We start from the raw sequence: 21,798 nt of genomic DNA on the forward strand, positions 1-21,798 counted from the left end.
CTAATGAGTCTCACAGGAGACATTGAGCTGAGCAGCAGGAGAGATGTAAGTGTGTCCATGTAGAGCACAGCTGTATCTGCCTGCATCCTCTCTTCTGACTGACTGCAGCAGGAGTTGATTGTTTCTGTCTCTTCTCTCAGTTAATGGCTGTGAGTTTCTGTACCAGATGAATGTTGCTCTGTCAGTCAGAGTGCAGCTGCTTTTACATGTCAGACTGACATTATGACCCTCTGTCACTCTCTCAGGAGCCTCCACCTGAAGATCTGAACACAACACAGACATTATATCTAGTGCTGCTGTCATACACTGATTATTATTCAACATAATGCACAGAAGAAGAGCTCAGCCTCATGAAAGTCACCTGTGACAGTAAGAATCACTCCTGGATCACCAGTCCATTTCATATTAGGTCGAACAGTGATGAATCTGAAATAGTACATGTGTTGGTCGTTCTGTGTCACATGACTCAGTCTGATGGTGCAGTTCTGCTGTTTGTCTCCCAGATACTGAAGCCTCTGACTGTATTCAGGATCATCAGACAGATCTGGAGACTCTTCACCCTTTACAGGGTTTTTGGTCCAGAACACTTTCTCAATCTTATGTCCAGTAGGGTATGTATAAGTGCAGCTCATTATCACTGATGAGTTCTTTAGTGCACAGATGTGTGAAGGACTGTAACTCACACCCCAACCTTCACTGAAAACATCTGAAATGAGTTTTGTTTTATTATTTAAACATATCAATATTTGTTAAGTAAAACAACATTAATATAATTTTGGCATTACATTAATAAGGAAATCACTGGATAGACATATCAAAGACACACTTCATGTGGGACTTCATGCAGGTATTATGACAATTTATTTTGTCATTCCTTTTTTTAATATAATTAATGGAACTATATTAATATGATAAATACTCTTGAGCCATCAACAACATGCTAAACTAAGACAGAATGACAAAAATAAAAGCACATACAAGTGTCTGAAAACTCACTGTGAATCATGAGGAGAAAGATCACAGGAAGAGGAGGAGCCATTCTGACTGACATCACCATAGCAACAACTACAACACAGCAATTACAACATCACAGCATGATTGAGATGAAACTGTGAGATGGATATTTTACAAGAAAAATTATTTTCATTCTTTCTAACTCAGATTCCCATGTTTTGTGTAATTATTTGTGAAATATACAGCAAGTTCTGGGTGAAAATTGTTTCACATGAAATTCTACCCTGTTTTATTCAGTCTCGTAACATTAATAATCAACCTTAATAAGAAATAGTTCATACCTTAGCGCAGGACACCTCATCAGCTGAAAGCAAATGATAAATGAGACATAAGGAAGGTTTACAAGCCTCATTTATAACCAGAGCTGCATCATTTCCTCCTCATTTCCTGTCTTTGTCTTTTTTTAAATTTCTTTCTTTTCTTTTTTTTTGACCTCAAGTAACATAAAATACAACATTAAATACATATATATTTTATAGCTTTGCAACTCCCCCCCCCCCCAAGATTTATATATAGATCATAAATACATACATTGTAAATGAAAGCCAGGAATAAATACATATCACATGTAAGCTGGACCTTCATGACACATACTAAACACAAAAGTGAAAAAGTACCCAAAGTCTAAAAATACAAACATCTGAAACTGACATGTGAGGGACATTCAGGGCTGGACTGAAAAAAAAAAAAAAAAAAAAAAAAAAAAAAATATATATATATATATATATATATATATATATATATATATATATATATATATATATATATATATATATATATATATTCTGAAATTTCTTCCATTATTTCCAGCATTACAAACAGAGCGCTTGATCTGCCTGTACAGTCTTCTCTCTGCTGATGCGTTTGTTCTCTCCTCTTTGCGTCTGTCTTTATGTCTGTGGCTATGGTTTTCTGTTACACATACACACATCTGACCAGCAAGTCTCCAGTGTGTCGAAATACATCTACAAACATGTTATGGCTTGTGGCTTTTTTTGTTGTTATGATTTTCCATATTTAAGATGTTTTTGTTTGTGTAATCTTATTTAGATCAAATATAACATTTCTTATTTAATTCAAATCAATTGAAATTTTGCAACATATTATCAGGTTAAGATTTTATTCAGTGCTTGCATGTGTCCATGTCTGAGTAGAAAGCAGATGGGCAAGCAGAGGTTTCAGTTCCTCGACGTAACCAGCAGAAGCTATAGACTTGTAGTCACTCACACTAAAGATAAAGTACCAACCAACACCAATCTTATTTATATATCTGAATGACGGAAATGGACTTTAAGAGTTTGAAGAAAACTTCAAGTCATTTGCATTCCCACATAGCAACATTGTGTCTGCCCAGATCTGGCCCTCATCTGTTACTAACCAGAATTACTGTATTTCTGTTAGACATCTACAAAAGTTTTTTTTTTTTTTTATTGAGAATTAACAGAGGTTTAACTCTAATGTGTGTCACCATAACAGTGATTAGTGTTTCCATTAGTTGGGCTCTTAACTCTTATTATATATTTTGTCTTTTTTTGGCTGTTGTGACCGTGTGTTTGTTAAACACATTTGCAGCTTCAAAAAAAGCTAGAGTTACATGATTTCAAGTGACGGCTGTTATCTGTTGATGGTTTTATAATCATCATGAAGTACACTGGTTCACTGATGTCTTTTTTAAATCTAACTATTATGTTGTTCCAATGATACGTTCATATTACAAACCCTGTGGTTCTGCCAAAAGAGATCCAGCAGTATTATAACAATCAGTTAATATATTTTAACAAACACAGATATAAACAATCAGCACATGAATCTCAATAATGGTGACAATCAAAAATATTTAGATAAAATGATAAATTCAAAACTTCACTGAAAAGCTACTAAGTCACAACAAAAACATCATAAATATATATAAATATATAAGCAGATATTTAGAATTAAACAAATAGGACAATTCAGCTGCAATGCATGCTGGGAGTTTTGTACTATGCTAGTACCCAGCATGCATTGCTGCAAGGTACATTTGATTGTCACCATTGTTGAGATTCATGTGCTGATTGTTGATGTCTGTGTGTGTGTCATCATAGACTGACCTTTTCATACTTGTTAAAGGCTTTTACCTGATTGTTGTAATATTGCTGGATCTCATGCTGCAGAAACACAGGGATTTTGATTTGAACATATTAAGGAAACTATTGTTAGATAAAAAAGCAACTGTAACTTTCTTTGATGTCATAAATGTGTTTAACAAACACACCGTCACAACAGCCAAAAAAAAAAGACAAAATATATAATAAGAGTTAAGAGTGCAACTAATGGAAACACTAATCACTGTTATGGTGACACACATTAGAGTTAAACCTCTGTTAATTATCAATAAAAACTTGTGTAGATGTCTAACAGATATAAAGTCAGTCTGGTTAGTAATAAGTGAAGCTGGTAAAGCTGTTTGTGGAGTTGTTTAATCCTCCTCTGGTGAGATCTCCAGAGATGTAATGTCTTCTTTTATCTTCAATTGATTTCATCTAAGGTTGTGGCTGAAGTTAGTTGTAGTTCTTGTGTTTCTGCTCATCTCTTCTTTCCTTCAGTGATTCTGCTTGTTAACAAGCTTATTAAGGCTGAAATGACTTAATATTTAATATACACAGATTTTGTGGCTCAGATAAGGTCCAGTTCTGGTTAATTTATTTACTCTTGGCTGACATGTGGCATTGCTATGGCCTGCTTGTGGCTCAAATCTGGCAAACAGGAGCGGTCCGCCCAAGTGCCATCATTCCACGCTGCATGTGGGCCAGATCATCTTTCCACGGGTGACAGATGTGGGCCGGATCTGGGCCGAAACAATGTTGCTATGTGGGCCACTTTCGGTTAGCAATCAAAAAAAAAAAAAAAAAACTACAGTGTCCCTCCCTCAAAAAGTGAACAACATTTCTGGACGGAAACACACATATTCACATTAGTGTTGATGTCAGGAGCAGGAGATGGTAAGCTCTGGTAGTAGTTTGCGGATTTGAAAGTGAAGTGACAAACAGCCAAGTATTGTGACCCATACTCGAAATTCGTGCTCTGCATTTGACCCATTCAAAGTGCACACACACACCGTGAACACACACCCGGAGCAGTGTTCATCATTTATGCTGCGGCACCCCAGGAGTAGTTGGGGGTTCGGTGTCTTTCTCATGGGCACCTCAGTCCATTTTCACCAAGTACCATTTTTGTGTCCTGCAGTTTCACTGGGACAATTGTTTGAACTCTAAACTTCTGAAAAAACACATTATTCTCAATATAATCACCAGCTCATTGTGCCTATATGTTTATTGTATTCCACTGATCTCTCGTCTCTACAACACCACATATAGGGCTACAGATAGAGACCTAGCACAACCAATCAAGGGTCAAGAGCACAACTAATCCAAACATTGATCTCCATGATGGTGGAATCATTTTAACCAATAAAAAATCAACATCTGATCCTCTGTAATTCTCAATAATACCAGGTGTAAATCATTAATGCACAATTATCATTTAATTAGTAACTTAATTATCTCATTGACTTTTTACTCTTTGAGGACTCGGGATGTGACTCAAGACTCGTTTGTGACTTGAAAGGTATAACTTGGTTCCTCCTCTGATGAAATCAGCTGCTGAGTTCATGGGTGGAAAAAAATATGGCTGGAATTTTACTTTCTGGCTCCTGGAATGTCCACCTCTGGTCAGTTGTTGTTCCTTTCTCTCTTTTCTTCATTAATTCTGTTTGTTAACAGCAGGTGTTCATCACTAATGCTCAATTATCACTCAATTAATCACTTAATTATTTAATTGCAATATAAATCTTCTTTCAGTGAACTCAACTGAATTAAGTTCAGAGTACTTAAATAGTTTAAGCCAGGCAATCGGTTTCCTCAAACGGTTTGAGTAAACCTAATTTGTCAGGTTTTTAAGGATATATGTTTACTCAAACGGTTTGAGTTAAGTTACTTGTCGGGTTTTACAGTATTTCCGTCCATCAATTATGAGCATTCCACACAAACATGAGGTGCGAGCGGTCGCGAGCTCTGGGAGTTGGTCCCATACGTAAACTGCGTACTCTGCATATAGGGAGCGGCAGTAGTGCTGATATAGAACACCGCATCAAACTTGTGTAATGTAATTTACAAAATGTAAATAAATCAGTAGACTTCAAGTGATGAAGGGCTCAGGCAGGGACTGACTGACCATCTGGACCTTCATCTTCCTTCATCTTCAAAGAAAACGTGTCAGATTTAATGACATTGCAGCCAGCTAATTAAATATTTTTTGCTTGTAATAAACAGAAACTGATACGAAAGAGAGTGGACTCGTGATGGCAAGCCAAAAACATAAAGATAAAGTCCTTAAAGACCGGAAAAAAAAAAATTGTACATTATGTGGACAATCTTAACATCATTAGTCTGCAGAAAGACATTTTAAGATGAATTTGATACTTGATAAATTACCATTTAAAGCATGAATATGCTGTAAAATAAGAGAACAGTGAGCTTGTATCTCACCACTGAACATCACTTGTTTTGTTCTGCTGAATTAATTGTAACATTATATATTTACACAACCAGCTTTTAACTTTCATTTTTTCCGCTGTTACATCATGTATTTAATAAAATGCTTCAGTGACTCTTCACTAATGACAGCTGTCAATCATATGTGGCTCCACCCACAGAGCTAAGGATTGGTTCCTCTGTGCTCCGCCTCTCACTGCAGCGTCTTCCTGTTGATCTGAACAAACAAAAAGAACGATTGACTGAAGTTCATCAACAACATTATAAACCTCCCACAAGCTTGATAAAACAATCAAACTAGAACTGGAGAGAGTTTTCTGGATTATCTTGAGAGGAGCTGCAGATCAGACACTTACTGATGGATTCTCATGTTTAGGATCAAGAGTCTTCAGGAGGTCTGGGACGAACGGTCTGTGAGGAAGAGAGCGAGAGATGGTCATGTGATCATCTGTGATGATGATCTAACTTTGACGTCTCACTTACTGTGAGTGTGTCGTAGAGGTCAGAGGTCGTGGACTTGAGCTCAAGAGCTGTATATGTGTCAGGATCAGAGATCTACAGAGACAGAGGAAGAAAATACGCACATATAATATAAGCAAAAATGTATAGCACAATATTAAATATAGAATATTTTTAGAAGGGAAAATCAACTTTCAGACTGATTCACATCAGTTAATCATGAGCTCATCAGGCTTTTAAATGATTCTTTCAAACAACAGACTCATGAGTCATTTGATTTTTGAATCAGACTCAGCTGCTCATGGTTTATGTTTGTTTTGTGTTCAAGTTATGAGAACAGTTCAACAAGTAAAAAAAAAAAAAAAAAAAACATTTAAATAGATGATTCAAAGGGTTAGTTCACCCAAAAATCAAAATTATGTTATTAATAACTCACCCTCATGTCGTTCCAAACCCGTGAAACCTCCGTTTATCTTTGGAACACAGTTTAATATATTTTAGATTTAGTCCGAGAGCTCTCTGTCCCTCCATTGAAGCTGTGTTTACGGCAGGGATAAGCAACTCCGGTCATGGAGGGCCACTATCCTGCAGAGTTTAGCTTCAGCCCTCATAAAAACTCACCTGCCTGTATCTATCTAGTAATCCTGAAAACATTGATTGCCTTGTTCAGGTGTGTTTAATTAGGGTTGGAGCTAAACTCTGCAGGATAGTGGCCCTCCAGGACCGGAGTTGCCTATCCCTGGTGTACAGTATACTGTCCATGTCCAGAAAAGTAAGAAAAACATAATCAAAGTAGTCCATGTGACATCAGAGGGTCAGTTAAAAAATTTTGAAGCATCGAAAATACATTTTGGTCCAAAAATAGCAAAAACTACGACTTTATTCAACATTATCTTCTCTTCCATGTCTGTTGTGAGAGAGAGTTCAAAACAAAGCAGTCTGGATATCCGGTTTGCGAACGAATCATTCGATGTAACCGGATCTTATTGAACGAGTTCACCAAATTGAACAGAATCGTTTGAAACGGTTCGCATCTCCAATACGCATTAATCCACAAATGACTTAAGCTGTTAACTTTTTTAATGTGGCTGACACTCCCTCTGAGTTTAAACAAACCAATATCCTGGAGTAATTCATTTTCTCAAACAGTACACTGACTGAACTGATGTGAAGAGGGAACTGAAGATGAACACCGAGCCGAGCGAGATAACGAATAACAGACTGATTCGTTCACGAGTCAAGAACCGTTTCTGTCAGACGCGTCCGATTCAAGAACCGAGGAGCTGATGATACTGCGCATGTGTGATTCAGTGTGAAGCAGACGACACACAGAGCGTCTGAACCGAACTAATTCTTTTGGTGATTGATTCTGAACTGATTCTGTGCTAATGTTATGAGCCCAGGTAAACCGAAGGCTTGAATGAAGGGCAATCATCGCCAATGATGCCATTACATCGAGTGCAAATGAACACGTGAACCGTTTTCTTCAACCAGTTTATTGAATCAAACTGTCCGAAATAACTATTGGTGATCCGAAAACCGATGCAACCGGTTCTTGACTCGTGAACGAGTCATTATCTGGCTCGGCTCGGTGTTCATCTTCAGTTCTCTCTTCACAGCAGTTCAGTCAGTGTACTGTTTGAGTACATGAATTACTCCGGGATATTGGTTTGTTTTAAAGGTCCCGTTCTTCGTGATCCCATGTTTTAAACTTTAGTTAGTGTGTAATGTTGTTGTTAGAGTATAAATAATATCTGTAAAATTCTAAAGCTCAAAGTTCAATGCTAAACGAGGTATTTTATTTAACAGAATTTGCCTACAAAATATGACCCGTTTGGACTACATCCCTCTAGTTCCTGCAGTAATGACGTCACTAAAACCGTTTTTTGACTAACCTCCGCCCACATGAATACACAAATAGGGGGGCGTGGTCTTGTTGCGCTCCGACGGAGAAGAGGAAGAGCTGCGTTTGTGTTCGCCATGTCATTGAAATGCTGTTATTTTCATCCTGGCGTCCATTCACCTTTGTTTGGCCTTCCCAGGGACGCTGTGCTTGGAGATTAATGGTTACAATTTATGTTTAACTCGGTTCGAAAATTATAATGCACATGTAAAACTATGTGCTGCACATTTTGCTGAGGACAGCTTGCTGAGGACAGCTTGCTGAGGACAACTTCCTCAATCTCAATCAGTTTAATGCCAGATTCGCACAAAGATTATTCTTGAAAGATGAAGCAGTTCCCTCTTTGTCTGGAGAAGGTGTTGTTTATGGACCACGACCGGTAAGTGTATTTTATTATTTAAGTTGGTGCGTTTAACAGTTTCTGTAACTTATTACTTAAAGGGCAACGCTGTTTATCGTTGTTAACTAGATGTTAGGGCTGTGCAAATAAATCAAATTCAATTTTCATGCGCATCTCGTCAGTAAATACGCTCCTGTGATTATAAGTAGAGTTGTGATGTTCGCGAACGAACCGATTCTTTTGAACAGCTCATAAACATGAACGATGGGAGCCGAGTCGCGGCTGGAGGGGAGCAGTTCTTTCTGTCGTTCTATTTTCCTATGCGTGTTTCACACAGATGCACACAAATGAGCTCCTCCGTGAGACAGAACAGTTATAGGGGGAGGGGCGCACCCAGCGCAGACCAACCCTTTATAGTGTGATGATATTAGTTGTTAGTTGAGCACGCATCCTTTACGTGAGTACTCCAGTGGAAAAAAAAAATCCTGCGTGCCTCTGTCATTGGGTAGGAGCGGAATTTTATCTACCTTAAATATTTTTTGTTTTCTATCAAAATGTTCTTGTGTGATAACAATGTTCTTGGGTGGAAGTGTTTGTAGTAAAAGCTTTTTTGCACAGAAATTCATTGCAGCCGGCTTTGTTTTTGATGTTTATTTGTGAGTAGGTATTCAAAAAACAAGAAAAATGGGACCTTTAACTCAGAGGGAGTGTCAGCCACATTAAAAAAGTTAACAGCTTAAGTCATTTTTTGATTAATGCGTATTGGAGACGCGAACCGTTTAAAAAGATTCAGTTCAATTTGGTGAACTGGTTCAAAAAGATCCGGTTACAACGAGTGATTCGTTCGCAAACTGGATATCACTAAACTGCTGTGAACGCGCTCACAACAGACACGGAAGAGAAGACAATGATGAATAAAGTAATAATTTTTGGTATATTTGGACCAAAATGTATTTTCGATGATTCAACAAATCTAACTGACCCTCTAATGTCACATGGATGTTTTTCTTACCTTTCTGGACATGGACAGTAGACCGTACACACAGCTTCAATGGAGGGACTGAGCAGTGGTGGACGAAGTACACAAATCAAGTACCTGAGTAAAAGTACAGATACATATAATAAAATAATACTCCAGTAAGAGTACTCCAGGCTCTTTTAGCTGTATAAAACATAAGAAAAATATAACATTTTTACACGTATTTGTTTTGATTGGTTTAAGGTCACTATAACATGTTATAATTATATAATGTTCATTATAATTTAACATTCAATATTATTAAAAAAAAAAAAAAAACTCTTTTTTAGGGCTCTAACCTAACATAACCGTATCTGAAGTAGTTCACATGACATGGGACATAATTATCATGAGAACTTTGATGTTTCCCATGCCATGGGGAAGGGGAAAACATAATTTTAGCGAGAAGTTTGATATTTCCTGTGCTGTGGGGAGGGGAAAACCTAATTTTCATGGTTTACCAAACAAAGGGCCGGAGCAAACATTATAAAAGCATGAACAGAAGCATTCTAAGCCATTTCTGTGTGCTCTCTATGTTCTCCATCTCTCTCATTTGAAAATTACATCTAAGCAAAGATTTTCTGACAATAAAATTTTTTCACAGGTTTTTGACAGTGAAAATGACATAGAGGAGAATGTGTCTGAGACCGATGATAGTATTGAGGACCCTGATTATGAGGCATCCTCCTCAGATGAGAATGAGTCTCCTAATGTTGACCCTACTGTTGTCTCTCAACCACCCACAAACCCATTACCTTCCAAGAATGGAAAGTTATCATGGTCCCACTCACCACCTGAACAACAGGGTAGACTTATTGCTGCTGATGTCATCAAAATGGTTCCAGGGCCCACTAGATATGCTGTCAGTCATGTCCAAGATATAAAATCAGCATTTCATGTTTTCATCACACCATCAATTGAAAAGGATGTACTTGAAATGACTTCGAGGGTATGCGTGTGTATGGGGATGGTTGGAAAGACTTCGATGTAACTGACTTGAAAGCCTACATTGGATTGCTCATTTTGAAAGTAGTCTACAAGGCAAAAGGAGAAGCAACAGCAAGCCTTTGGAATGCTGACACTGGAAGGGCAAATGCAATATGCCCCTGAGGGGGCACATCTTGTAGCTTTTGGTCTCTCAACCGAGGTTGCTGAGATCATCCTTCAATACTGCGCCCCTCTTGGTGGCCATTCAGTGGGCAGACACCGAAGTATGGCAGCATCCAAGGCCTTCTTGTCAGGTGTGTCTATACAGGACATCTGCAATGCAGCTGGACGGTCCATGCCCCTCACATTCATCAGATATTATGGTTTAGATATGCGAGCCACTCACAGCTCTTCTTTCTCTTGCCTTAATTGTGCTCTTTGTATGCACACTAGGCAGGGACTTGCAAGTCTGGCGGTGTGGGCATTAACGTTTCCATAGCGTTTCGGACGCAGCTTGAGTACCTGAAGGGGAACGTCCCAGGTTATGTATGTAACCATGGTCCCCCGAAGGGAATGAGACGCTGCGTCTCAAAGCCATACTTCCGGCAACACTGCCAGAGTTCATTTAATTCCTAGAAGCTGACGCTTGTTCCACCTCACGTTCTTTTATAGCTTCCTGGTCGCTACGTAACCCGCCTATGACGTCACACCCATTCTTGAGACTGATTTCACATACTATTCAGAGCTGGTCATGCTGAAGGGCATTCCCATAGCGTTTCGTACGCAGCGTCTCATTGCCTTCGGGGAACCATGGTTACATACGTAACCTAGGATGTTTTTCTTGGGGTCAGATTGACCCCACACATTATGTATGTTGCAATCCTTGATAACAAAAAGGACTGTTATGTGTTCCTTACTAATGTTTTGATTGTGATGATGTTCTGTTTAAATATAAATATTTAAATGTAAAAAAAAAAAAAAAAAATCCTTCAAAATGTTTGAAATTGTGTTTGTTTTTCCCGGGGTCAAATTGACCCCAAAGATAACTCGTGTTACTATCCTTGATAAAATAAATCGTAAGAATTTATGGTGATTTGTTAAATGTGTCCATAGTCGTCCAATGGGTATTCTGGATGTTTAAGGGGTGGGGAGGGGGTGGTGGGTGTATGTCAACTTAAAAGGCACAGACATTATTAAAAGAGGTTTAGATTACAACAGATGTCATCAGATTTGAGGGTAACGGGAGGGTTAAGTAAAAAAATACTGAAAGATAGATGTTTGCAATTTTATATAGGCTACTTAAATTTAATTTTATATTAGCACATATCTTTTTTATAATCCCACTGCTCAAAATACCTGGGATTTTTTCCAAAATAACCACTATATGGAGTCAAGATATATTTTTGTTGTTGATATGGACTATGTTGACGAGAGTAATGTTCACTGTGAAGCTTACACTGTGATGTACCTGAGAGAAAACAGAGATGACCATCTGATCTTCACCAGGAAGAAAAAAGTGTTTTAAAGTTTGTTGTTTTACAGAACATCACAGTTATATGTGACATGATAATAAGGCCTGAAGTTAGGAAGAACATTTTAAGGAAAATATAATTATATTTTCATAATGATTTTTTTCCGTCTCAAACCTTGCCTGTGGTTTAAAAACACCCCTGGCCAAATGGGGTGCATCTCTTCCTACTTTGAAAATCACTGTAGTTACCATGTTCTGAACATCACATCCTTTCTTTTCTCCCCAGATATAATATATATATATATATATATATATATATATATATATATATATATATATATAGGTGGTTGAATAAAAATATTGGACATTATTTATAAAAAATTACCTCAAATTAGCACCAGCAAGCTTGTTAGCTAGACAGTTAGCATCAGCTAATAATATTTACTTATTTTCAGTACAGTTATGAATAAACATTCATGTCTGTCTGCTCGTCTAGTTAATCCAAACAATATACATATATATAACGTAACTGTTGATAAACAATATAAAAACAGACGTCACATAGGACATGGATGGTAGCATTTTATTAAAACTGTTAACATTATGGCAGCGGGGAATTTGAACGTGCATGAGTTATTGTATTTAATCTGTGTTATTTTAATGTTTAATCCAATTAATCAAAAATGTTGACATTAATAACTTACTTTTAGCAACATCAGATGCACGCGCGCTCACAAGATCTCCCGGTTCTTACTCCTGGTGACTCGCACTAAACGGTTCATTTGAATCAGTGAGTGGTCGACACCAGGAACAGCTGCAATCCATAGACAGCTGCAATCGGATCATTCTAATTCGTAAACGAATCATTTGGTGCGATTCGCGATCCGATTTAAACGTTTATTTTGAAAAGACTCAGTTCGTTCATAATGAATCAGACACAGCTTCTGCCTGTCGCAGCACGTGATATATTATAGGGAGTAACGATATGTTTTATGAAATGTAGTGAAGTTAAAAGTACGATTTTATGCTTTGGAATGTAGTGAAGTAAAAGTAAAAGTTACTCGAAAATAAAACTATTCCAGTAAAGTACAGATACTTGAAAAATGTACTTAAGTACAGTAACGAAGTAAAACTACTCCATTACTGTCCACCACTGGGACTGAGAGCTCTCTGACTAAATCTAAAATATCTTAAACTGTGTTCTGAAGATAAACGGAGGTCTCACGGGTTTGGAGCGACATGAGAGTGAGTTATTACTTATGACATCATTTTGATATTTGGGTGAACTAACCCTTTAAAAAATAAAAATATACACTTGTCACATCACCTGAGGATGCAGTAGATACAGTTTTTAAAGGTTTTTCTGCTGGATTGTGTTGATAAAATACTTTTATTTTGTCATTATTCTGTACAGTTACAGTCTGAAACACATAACAGCTGATCGATTGATTTTCTACTTCTGTGAAGTTGTGTTTGAGTGTTTTACCTGTTTCACTCTGTTATCTTCAGTTTTAACACACCTTTGTTTCCTGTTAAAATCACGTTAACAACATAAAGACAACAACATTAAATGAATAGAACATATGAATGTTGAAAGATTACTATTCACACACAGCTGATCCATTTATTTCTGTTACACAAAATTAACTTATACAATATAAAAGTGCATTTATGAAGTCAATTTAGTTTATAATTGAACTCACATTATAAACCATATGATGATGATGATGATGATGGTGATGAATAATCCTCCAGATGTTGCTGCGATCACAATCATATTCCTACCAGCTCCATGATGAACTGAAAGATGAAGATCATCATAATTAACAAACTGATGAATGATGTGAAGATCAGGAGTGTGTTAATAAAAGCTTCACCTGTGACAGTAACAGCGTCTGATCTCTGAGATCCATGTTGATTGTGAGCCTCACAGTAGAAGCGTCCACTCTGTAGTGCACTGAAACTCTGTCCAGATCCAACAGCTGAGCTTTGATTCTCCTTAAACCAGCTGAAGTTCAGAGCAGGAGGGTTTGAATCACTGCTGCAGATCAGAGTCACTGAATCTCCCTCCACTATTACACCTGATCCAGTTATAGACACTGAGACGTTCCTGGGAGGATCTGAAATACATAAAATATTAACATTCACAAGAAAAAAATATTCCAATTTTTTGAATTTGTATGTGAACAGTGTGCAGATGATGATTGACTCACACGTGACGTTTAAAGTCACAGCAACAGAGTATTTCTCTCCATGTTTATTTTTGGACTTGCACTTGTATTCTTCACTGTGATCAGATCTGATGTTTGAGATGCTGTAGATTCCTCCAGATCCTACAAACATTCTTCCTTTAAACCAGCTGATTTCTGCAGGAGGGTTTGAATCACTGCTGCAGATCAGAGTCACTGAATCTCCCTCCAATATTACACCTGATCCACTTATAGACACCACTACATTTCTTGGAGCATCTGAAATAGAAATAATTAAACATATCATCAATAATTACAAAACACACTGGAACTAGAGAACTATTGTCAGTTCTTGCACCAGTATTCACTCACACATCACATTCAGCATCACAGCATCAGAGTATTTCTCTCCATGTTCATTGCTGGATCTACACTTGTATTCTTCACTGTGATCAGAGCTGATCTTTGAGATGCTGTAGATTCTTCCAGATCCTACAAACATTCCTCCTTTAAACCAGCTGATTTCTGCAGGAGGGTTTGAATCACTGCTGCAGTTCAGAGTCACTGAATCTCCCTCCAATATTACAGATGGACTGATGGACACTGAGACATTTTTTGGTGGATCTATAAAGGATACATATTCAGTCCTTATATCATCCCATTCAAACACAATTTCCAGGTTTTGAAAAAGTACTAATGAATCTGTACTCACAGGTGACATTGAGCTGAGCAGCAGGAGAGATGTAAGTGTGTCCATGTAGAGCACAGCTGTATCTGCCTGCATCCTCTCTTCTGACTGACTGCAGCAGGAGTTGATTGTTTCTGTCTCTTCTCTCAGTTAATTGCTGTGAGTTTCTGTACCAGATGAATGTTGCTCTGTCAGTCAGAGTGCAGCTGCTTTTACATGTCAGACGGACATTATGACCCTCTGTCACTCTCTCAGGAGCCTCCACCTGAAGATCTGAACACAACACACACATTATATCTAGTGTGCTGCTGTCATACACTGATTATTATTCAACATAATGCACAGAAGAAGAGCTCAGCCTCATGAAAGTCACCTGTGACAGTGAGATTCACTCCTGGTTCACCAAGCCATGTGGCATTAGGTTTATCAGTGATGAATCTGAAACAGTACATGTGTTGGTCCTTCTGTGTCACATGACTCAGTCTGATGGTGCAGTTCTGCTGTTTGTCTCCCAGATACTGAAGCCTCTGACTGTATTCAGGATCCACAGACAGATCTGGAGTCTCTTTACCCTTTACAGGGTTTTTGGTCCAGAACACTTTCTCAATCTTATGTCCAGTAGGGTATGTATAAGTGCAGCTCATTATCACTGATGAGGTCTTTAGTGAACAGATGTGTGAAGGACTGTAACTCACACCCCAACCTTCACTGAAAACATCTGACATGAGTTTTGTTTTATTTAAACAAATACTACAATTATTATCAATATTTGTTAAGTAAAACAACATTAATATAATTTTGGCATTACATTAATAAGGAAATCACTGGATAGACATAACAAAGACACACTTCATGTGGGACTTCATGCAGGTATTAGAAAATATCTTTTGTCATTCCTTTGTTAAAATATAGTCAATGTAACTAAATTAACATGTTAAACACTCTTGAGGCATGAACAGCATGCTGTACTATTACAGACTGACAGAAATAAAAGCACATACAAGTGTCTGAAAACTCACTGTGAATCATGAGGAGAAAGATCACAGGAAGAGGAGGAGCCATTCTGACTGACATCACCATAGCAACAACTACAACACAGCAATTACAACATCACAGCATGATTGAGATGAAACTGTGAGATGGATATTTTACAAGAAAAATACTTTTCATTCTTTCTACTTCAGATTTTCATGTTCTTTATAATTATTTGTGAAATAAACAGGGGCGGAGCCAGGGGGTGGGCACAACTGAGCTAGCTTGGCCATCCTGCTCTTTTTCTTGATGAGAAATGCATGTATTAAGATGCAGAACCTGGAGTATTTCTTAGCATCCACATCAAACAGGAGACTTTTCAGACGTGCACTTCGCCTCAGCGCCAGGCGTGTGTCAAATGAGCGTGGATAAAGTTCAGCAGCCAACTGAGCTTCAGAAGAACAACAGTGAACTGTGGTGTGATGAGATGTTGTTAGGCTGTATGTCAGTAAAACAAACTTTGCTGTCCTGTCCACCATCTTACTGTGCTCACAACACACACTCTTCAACAGTACGCAAATATGCGGCCCACTCTCTGATTGCGTCATCATAAATAAGTGTGAGATTTATTTTTATATTATATTATGTGTAAATTGTTATACAAATAGGATAATCTGATTGGTTTATGCATGTAACGTGACGGACAGGTTGGCTCGAAGACATGCGCAGTGGTTGTGATGTGAAAAGTGGCATTCACAGGGGAGTGTGTCGGGAAGAAAAAGCCTGTGGTGCAAGCGGTGAGTTAAAATTAATTCCTGAGCTCTGTCTAATAAAAGGCAATAAAGTTTCAGTTTATGTGTATGCCTGCATTTTTTCGACGGACCCAATTTTAAGAGACGGAAGTTTCCTCCTATGGTCTACAGCCCCTCTTACATAAGCACACAATAAACTATGAGCATACAACATAGTTCTGTTGTCAGGTAAAGGGTTACTTCAGCCCGAAATGAAAATTGTGTAATTAACCACTTACCTTCATGTTGTTCCAAACCTGTAAAAGCTCAGTTTGCCTTCGGAACGCAATTTAAGATATTTTGGATGAAAACCTAGAGGCTTGAGACTGTCCTATAGAGTGCCAAGTAAATAACAGTGTCAAGGTCCAGAAAAGGTATGAAAGTCGTTGTCAGAATACTCCATCTGCCATCAGATGTGGATCTTTAATCTGGGTTATATAAAGTGACAGGACACTTTTTATAAGTTAAGAAAAAAACAAACAAACTGTAAATAACTACTTAATTCAACAATTCCTTTGTCAACAGTCTCCTCTGTGTCTCTCCATATCACCGTATGCTGCTGACATGGGGATAAGTGATTAATAACACAATTTTCATTTTGGGGTGTAGTATCCCTTTAAGTTATGAAATTACCAAAAAGGTGATTATTGCTGCAAACTGCATGCACGTGTGTATGCGTTGCATTTCAGAACATCTCTCAAATACATGTAGTAAGTATATATTCTGCAATTCCAGATCAAAATATAAGGCGGAAGCTGATTTCTTTTTTTTTTTTTTTTTTTCATAATTTAATGTAGGAAACGTAAAAAAAAAAAGTAAATGTAAGCACAGTGCAATTATACTAGAAAATATGCACCATATTTTTCTCCATTCATTTGAAAAGTACAAATGAAATTAAAGCATTTAATACATACATGACTTATTTTACATTCTGGCATTTATGTGCTGTTGACTTTTCACATTCTTATCACTATCTGCATGTGTCATCCACGAGTAAGCAGTGTAGTAGAACAAGCCTTTGTGGGTTTTGAGAACCAGAACCAAGCTGACTGAGCAATAAAGCTATAGTGAGCCCCTTTATTTAAATACCTGGAGGTGTGGAATAATACAAAGATTGTCATATTCACTCAGTATTACTTGATACAATAATTCACAAATATCTCAACTACAATTAAGTAGAAACTAATTGTAAATTAATTAAATATTGAATTTCTGTTCCACTCCAGACTGGTTTGCTGGCCCCTCCCTTCCACCTCTATGAAAACACCCTGGCTCCGCCACTGGAAATATACTAGCAACTTATCAGTGAAAATAGTTTCAAAGGAAACCCTACACCATTTTTTTCAGTCTAGTAACATTAATAATCAACCTTGATAAGAAAAAATACCATCCTTACCTTAGCGCAGGACACCTCATCAGCTGAAAGGTAATGATACATGAGACATAAGGAAGGTTCACCAGCCTCATTTATAACCAGAGCTGCATCATTTCCTCCTCATTTCCTGCCTTTGTTTATTTTACTTTTTATATTATTTTTACAGCTACTAATGTAAAATACTACATTCAAAAATATTATCTCTCTCTTTAATAGTTTTACGAAAAAATAAAGAAAATTACAAGAAACATTCTGTTTATTTCCAAGTTTATTTTGCAGATTTAAAGCCAGGAATAAACACATGCATATGGCATGTAAGCTAGACTTTCATGACACATACTAAATACAAAAGTGAAAAGTACCCAATGTCTTCAAATACAAACATCTGACATGTTAGGGCCTACATCAAGGGCTGCACTGGGTAAAAATAATCAGGTCTGGCAATTTTTGGGTCCAAACTGCCCACCACTACCATGAGAATCTGCCCCATTGGACAGCACACGTAAAAGTGTCATTTAACACACACACACATTTGAACCCAATAATGTTGGTAATACCAGGTACAAACAAGCTGAATTGGCTTTAAAAAGAAACAAACTGTAGCCATTTGTAATTAAAGGGAACCACTGCATTTTAATCAAAGTCCAAACAAAGATGCTGCATATATAATAAGTGGCGGATTAACTGGGTGAAGAATAGAGTGAACTTTATAGTTACTTAAACTATGTTTATATGATATGTAAAAACATCTGCTAATTAAATTTCGAATGGATTGTTATTGTTATTTCCATAGACACATGCATGTATTTTTTCAAACTCCAAATGCATTGTTTTACTAGTATTTATGTGTATTTAAATGTCTGAAACCTAAAATATGGATAATTACATTACATTTTACATTTTGCTGACACTTTTATCCAAAGCGACTTACAATTGCTACATATGTCGCCTCTGGAGCAACTAGGGGTTAAGTGTCTTGCTCAGGGACACATTGTGTCTCACAGTGGATTCAAACACAGGTCTCTCACACCAAAGTCATGTTTCTTATCCACTGCGCCAAAACCACCCCACTCGACCCCACCCTCATTATGTGGTTAAGAACACTGCATAGTTGTGATAATATGACAAGAGCAGTGCACATCTCTCTCTGGCTCAGCGACAGCCAACGCGCAAAAACGCAGTTTGAATTTGACAGTTATGTGAAGTCACCGAAAGTTCACACCGTACTCCCAGGGGCACGGAAATAAGGATTCCATATGTGGGGCCGTACCACTCAAAAAGTTAAGGCAAACAGAGTGGTCTGACTTGAGCTTTGTGAAATTATGCTAAAAATGCTAATTAAATCTCTGACAGCAGGTGGCACTCATGAAACAGCTGCACATAGCATTACCTTGGTTACCACTGTAAACAAAGTAGTGCTGCGCTTATAAACAGTGCTTTAATATGATTAATCTAAATTTAATCTGATGAAAAAGCCTAAGCTGGTTTGCTGGTTTTAGCTGGCCGGCCAGCCTGGTCATAGCTGGTCAGCAGACTTGATTTAGAGTGGTTTTGCTGATCAGGCTGGCTGGGAGACCAGCTAAAACCAGCAACTTCCCAGCGTGAACTTCTTATCGTGAAGGACACCACCCATCCTTCACACAGTCTTTTCCAGCTCCTACCATCAGGAAGATGCTGCAGGAGCATCAGAGACCCCTCCGCCAGACTGCTCAACAGCTATATCCCCCAGGCTGTGAGAGTCCTGAACTCAAATCACCCTGCCCTCCACTGAAACCCCACACAAAACCCATACCTCCTGAAACATGGACCATCTCATATCTCACCATATTTAGTTTATGTATAGGTAAACATTTATATATAGTATATTTATAGTCAGAATCTGTCAGTAAGTTAGTTTTGTATAGGTTTATACTGTTTCACTTCATTGTTGTATGTCTGTATTTATCAGGGCCGGCCCTGACCAATTTGCTGCCTAGGCAAGGTTTTACCTGGCGCCCCATGCATCACAGCCCACTTCACCCTGTCATTGTGTTCATGATTTAGCATATATATATATATTAGAGGTGGGCATAGATTTTTTTTTTTAAATCTAGATTAATTCCACTGTGATCTTGAAATTAATCTAGATTAAAATGGCTCATTCGAATTCAGCCGAAGCCATTCAGAATATGTGTGTTACCCAAATAAAATTGACAAACAGTAAGTCTTTGAGAAGGGGTTTATCAAGCTAGCAAAAAGTGCTTGAAAAAGCTGTAAACTAATTCCACATTGCACAAGGAGCAAACAACAAATCTCCTGTTTCACACCAATGTTTACGTTTTTTTTTTTTTTTTTTTTTTTTTTTTTAATTTGTAGGTGTCAAGGAACCAAATAATAGCACTGGATAGTCATCAATGTAAAAATGAAATATACAATCAAACCTACATTTATTCAACACCTTCAACATTTCTTACATTATTACAGTTTTGCTATATATATCAAAAATTATATCTGGTTTCTGAATAATTTTTGGTTTGACTGTTAAAACTACAAAGAAATTCAGTCAAGAGCAGTGAGTGATTTTCATTTTCTTGGATTAACATTACAGCAGCCAGTAGCTAAATTAGGCGCGGTCACTTTAAGAGTCGATGAACGCATCCAATACAATACACATCCCATTTTTTCATCAACTGTTTACTTTCACTTGAGAAATAACTGACAGTTTTTTCAAGCATAATTTCCAAGGTGGATATTTTGATATATTTTGTATGTATTTGTCGGCACAAGAGCAAAAATAAACAAATTCGATGTTCATGTGTTTTGAGACGCCTTTCTCTGCGCGAGTCCTGAATACCAGAACACCGCGGTACTGAATTGGGCTCTTTCACATCTTTTTGTTTGTTCAAACTGCGATTTGTATTTGTTCGTTCGGCTCTCTCTCTGGTGCGCACCGAAAACAGTGCGCGAGTAACCAGCTGCTCTGTTCAGCTTTTCCGCGTCTTGTGTTTGGATGATTTAATGTTTAAATCGAGAAGCGGTACAGCTTAACAACACGTGAAAAAGATAAGCTTTCGTGACGATGCACAGCAGTGGCTCGTCAACTGTCCTGAGCATCTTTTTAGGCTGTCCTCAGCCAGTCGGTTATATAAAATATCAAGGTGAAAGTCATCATAGCTTGCTTAGTATAGACCCAGCTCCCAACCCAACTTTGAGAATAGATTAACGGCGATATTTTTTTTATCGCCCGATAAGAGTCTCGCGTTTAACGCAGCACGTTAACGGCGATAACGGCCCACCACTAATATATATATATATATATAACACACACACACACACACATTACAGCAGTTTCCAACACTCATAATAAATCATCATATTAGAATGATTTCTAAAGGATCATGTGATAGACTGGATGTCACATGTGACTCTGAAGAATGGAGTAATGATGCTGAAAATTCAGCTTTGCATCACAGAAATAAATGATAATTTAAAGTATAATAAATTGAAAACAAATTATTTTAAATTGTAATAATATATCACAATATTACATTTTTTCTGTATTTTTGATCAAATAAATGCAGGCTTGATGAGCAGAAGGAACTTCTTTCAAAAACATTAAAAATAGTAATGTTTCCAAACTTTTGGCCTGTACTGTATCCCCCCAAAACTGCACAACTGTAGAGTAAAACATTACTAAAAAAGTGATAATAAAAAATGCGTCTTAAAACTGACATGATTGTACAAAATCACAGTCTGGGGACTCAGAACTCAGAACAACTGCTAACATTAAGTTTAAGGTAAAAATAACTGCCATGAAATTATAGTATCTTACTCCTATGCAATAAATTGTTCTTTCACTACATCTCTTTACCTCTGTCTTTATCCTCTTCTCTTCTTTTTGGCACTGTATCTATCGCAGACTATGCTCACATATAATGTGTCATGTAAATTCGGCCTTCCGTCACAATCAGGAAACTTTCACCGTGTCTAGAACTGGCGCGAGCTGCCAGGCCCGTTTCTACGAGCTGTGTGTTATCAAAAGCAGTGCTGTCTACATTGGATGCGGCGTCGGGCACGCTACACAACAAAATACCAACAACTGATCATGCGCGCGCTCTGTTTCTGACGCACTTCAAGGAC

General features: G+C 37.6%; 2 protein-coding genes across 2 annotated transcripts; both read right to left on the reverse strand.

The window, feature by feature from the left end:
* Positions 1 to 1,089, reverse strand: LOC113108781 (uncharacterized). The gene is made up of 3 exons (XM_026272099.1): positions 997 to 1,089; positions 362 to 706; positions 1 to 263 (listed from the first exon to the last, which is right to left on the reverse strand). Exons 1-3 carry the CDS (start codon positions 1,055 to 1,057, stop codon positions 1 to 3), a joined length of 669 nt encoding a protein of 222 aa, XP_026127884.1. The 5' UTR covers positions 1,058 to 1,089.
* Positions 1,090 to 5,672: 4,583 nt separating this feature from the next.
* LOC113118077 (B-cell receptor CD22-like) lies at positions 5,673 to 15,672 on the reverse strand. Its single transcript, XM_026287005.1, has 11 exons — positions 15,561 to 15,672; positions 14,915 to 15,259; positions 14,566 to 14,814; positions 14,226 to 14,477; positions 13,878 to 14,132; positions 13,542 to 13,784; positions 13,368 to 13,464; positions 13,151 to 13,193; positions 6,030 to 6,101; positions 5,903 to 5,957; positions 5,673 to 5,763 (listed from the first exon to the last, which is right to left on the reverse strand). Exons 1-10 carry the CDS (start codon positions 15,619 to 15,621, stop codon positions 5,925 to 5,927), a joined length of 1,650 nt encoding a protein of 549 aa, XP_026142790.1. The 5' UTR covers positions 15,622 to 15,672; the 3' UTR covers positions 5,673 to 5,763; positions 5,903 to 5,924.
* Between the last annotated feature and the right edge of the window lie 6,126 nt (positions 15,673 to 21,798).

This window comes from Carassius auratus, chromosome 1, assembly GCF_003368295.1.
Source record: "Carassius auratus strain Wakin chromosome 1, ASM336829v1, whole genome shotgun sequence".
Classification (NCBI taxonomy): Eukaryota; Metazoa; Chordata; class Actinopteri; order Cypriniformes; family Cyprinidae; genus Carassius; species Carassius auratus.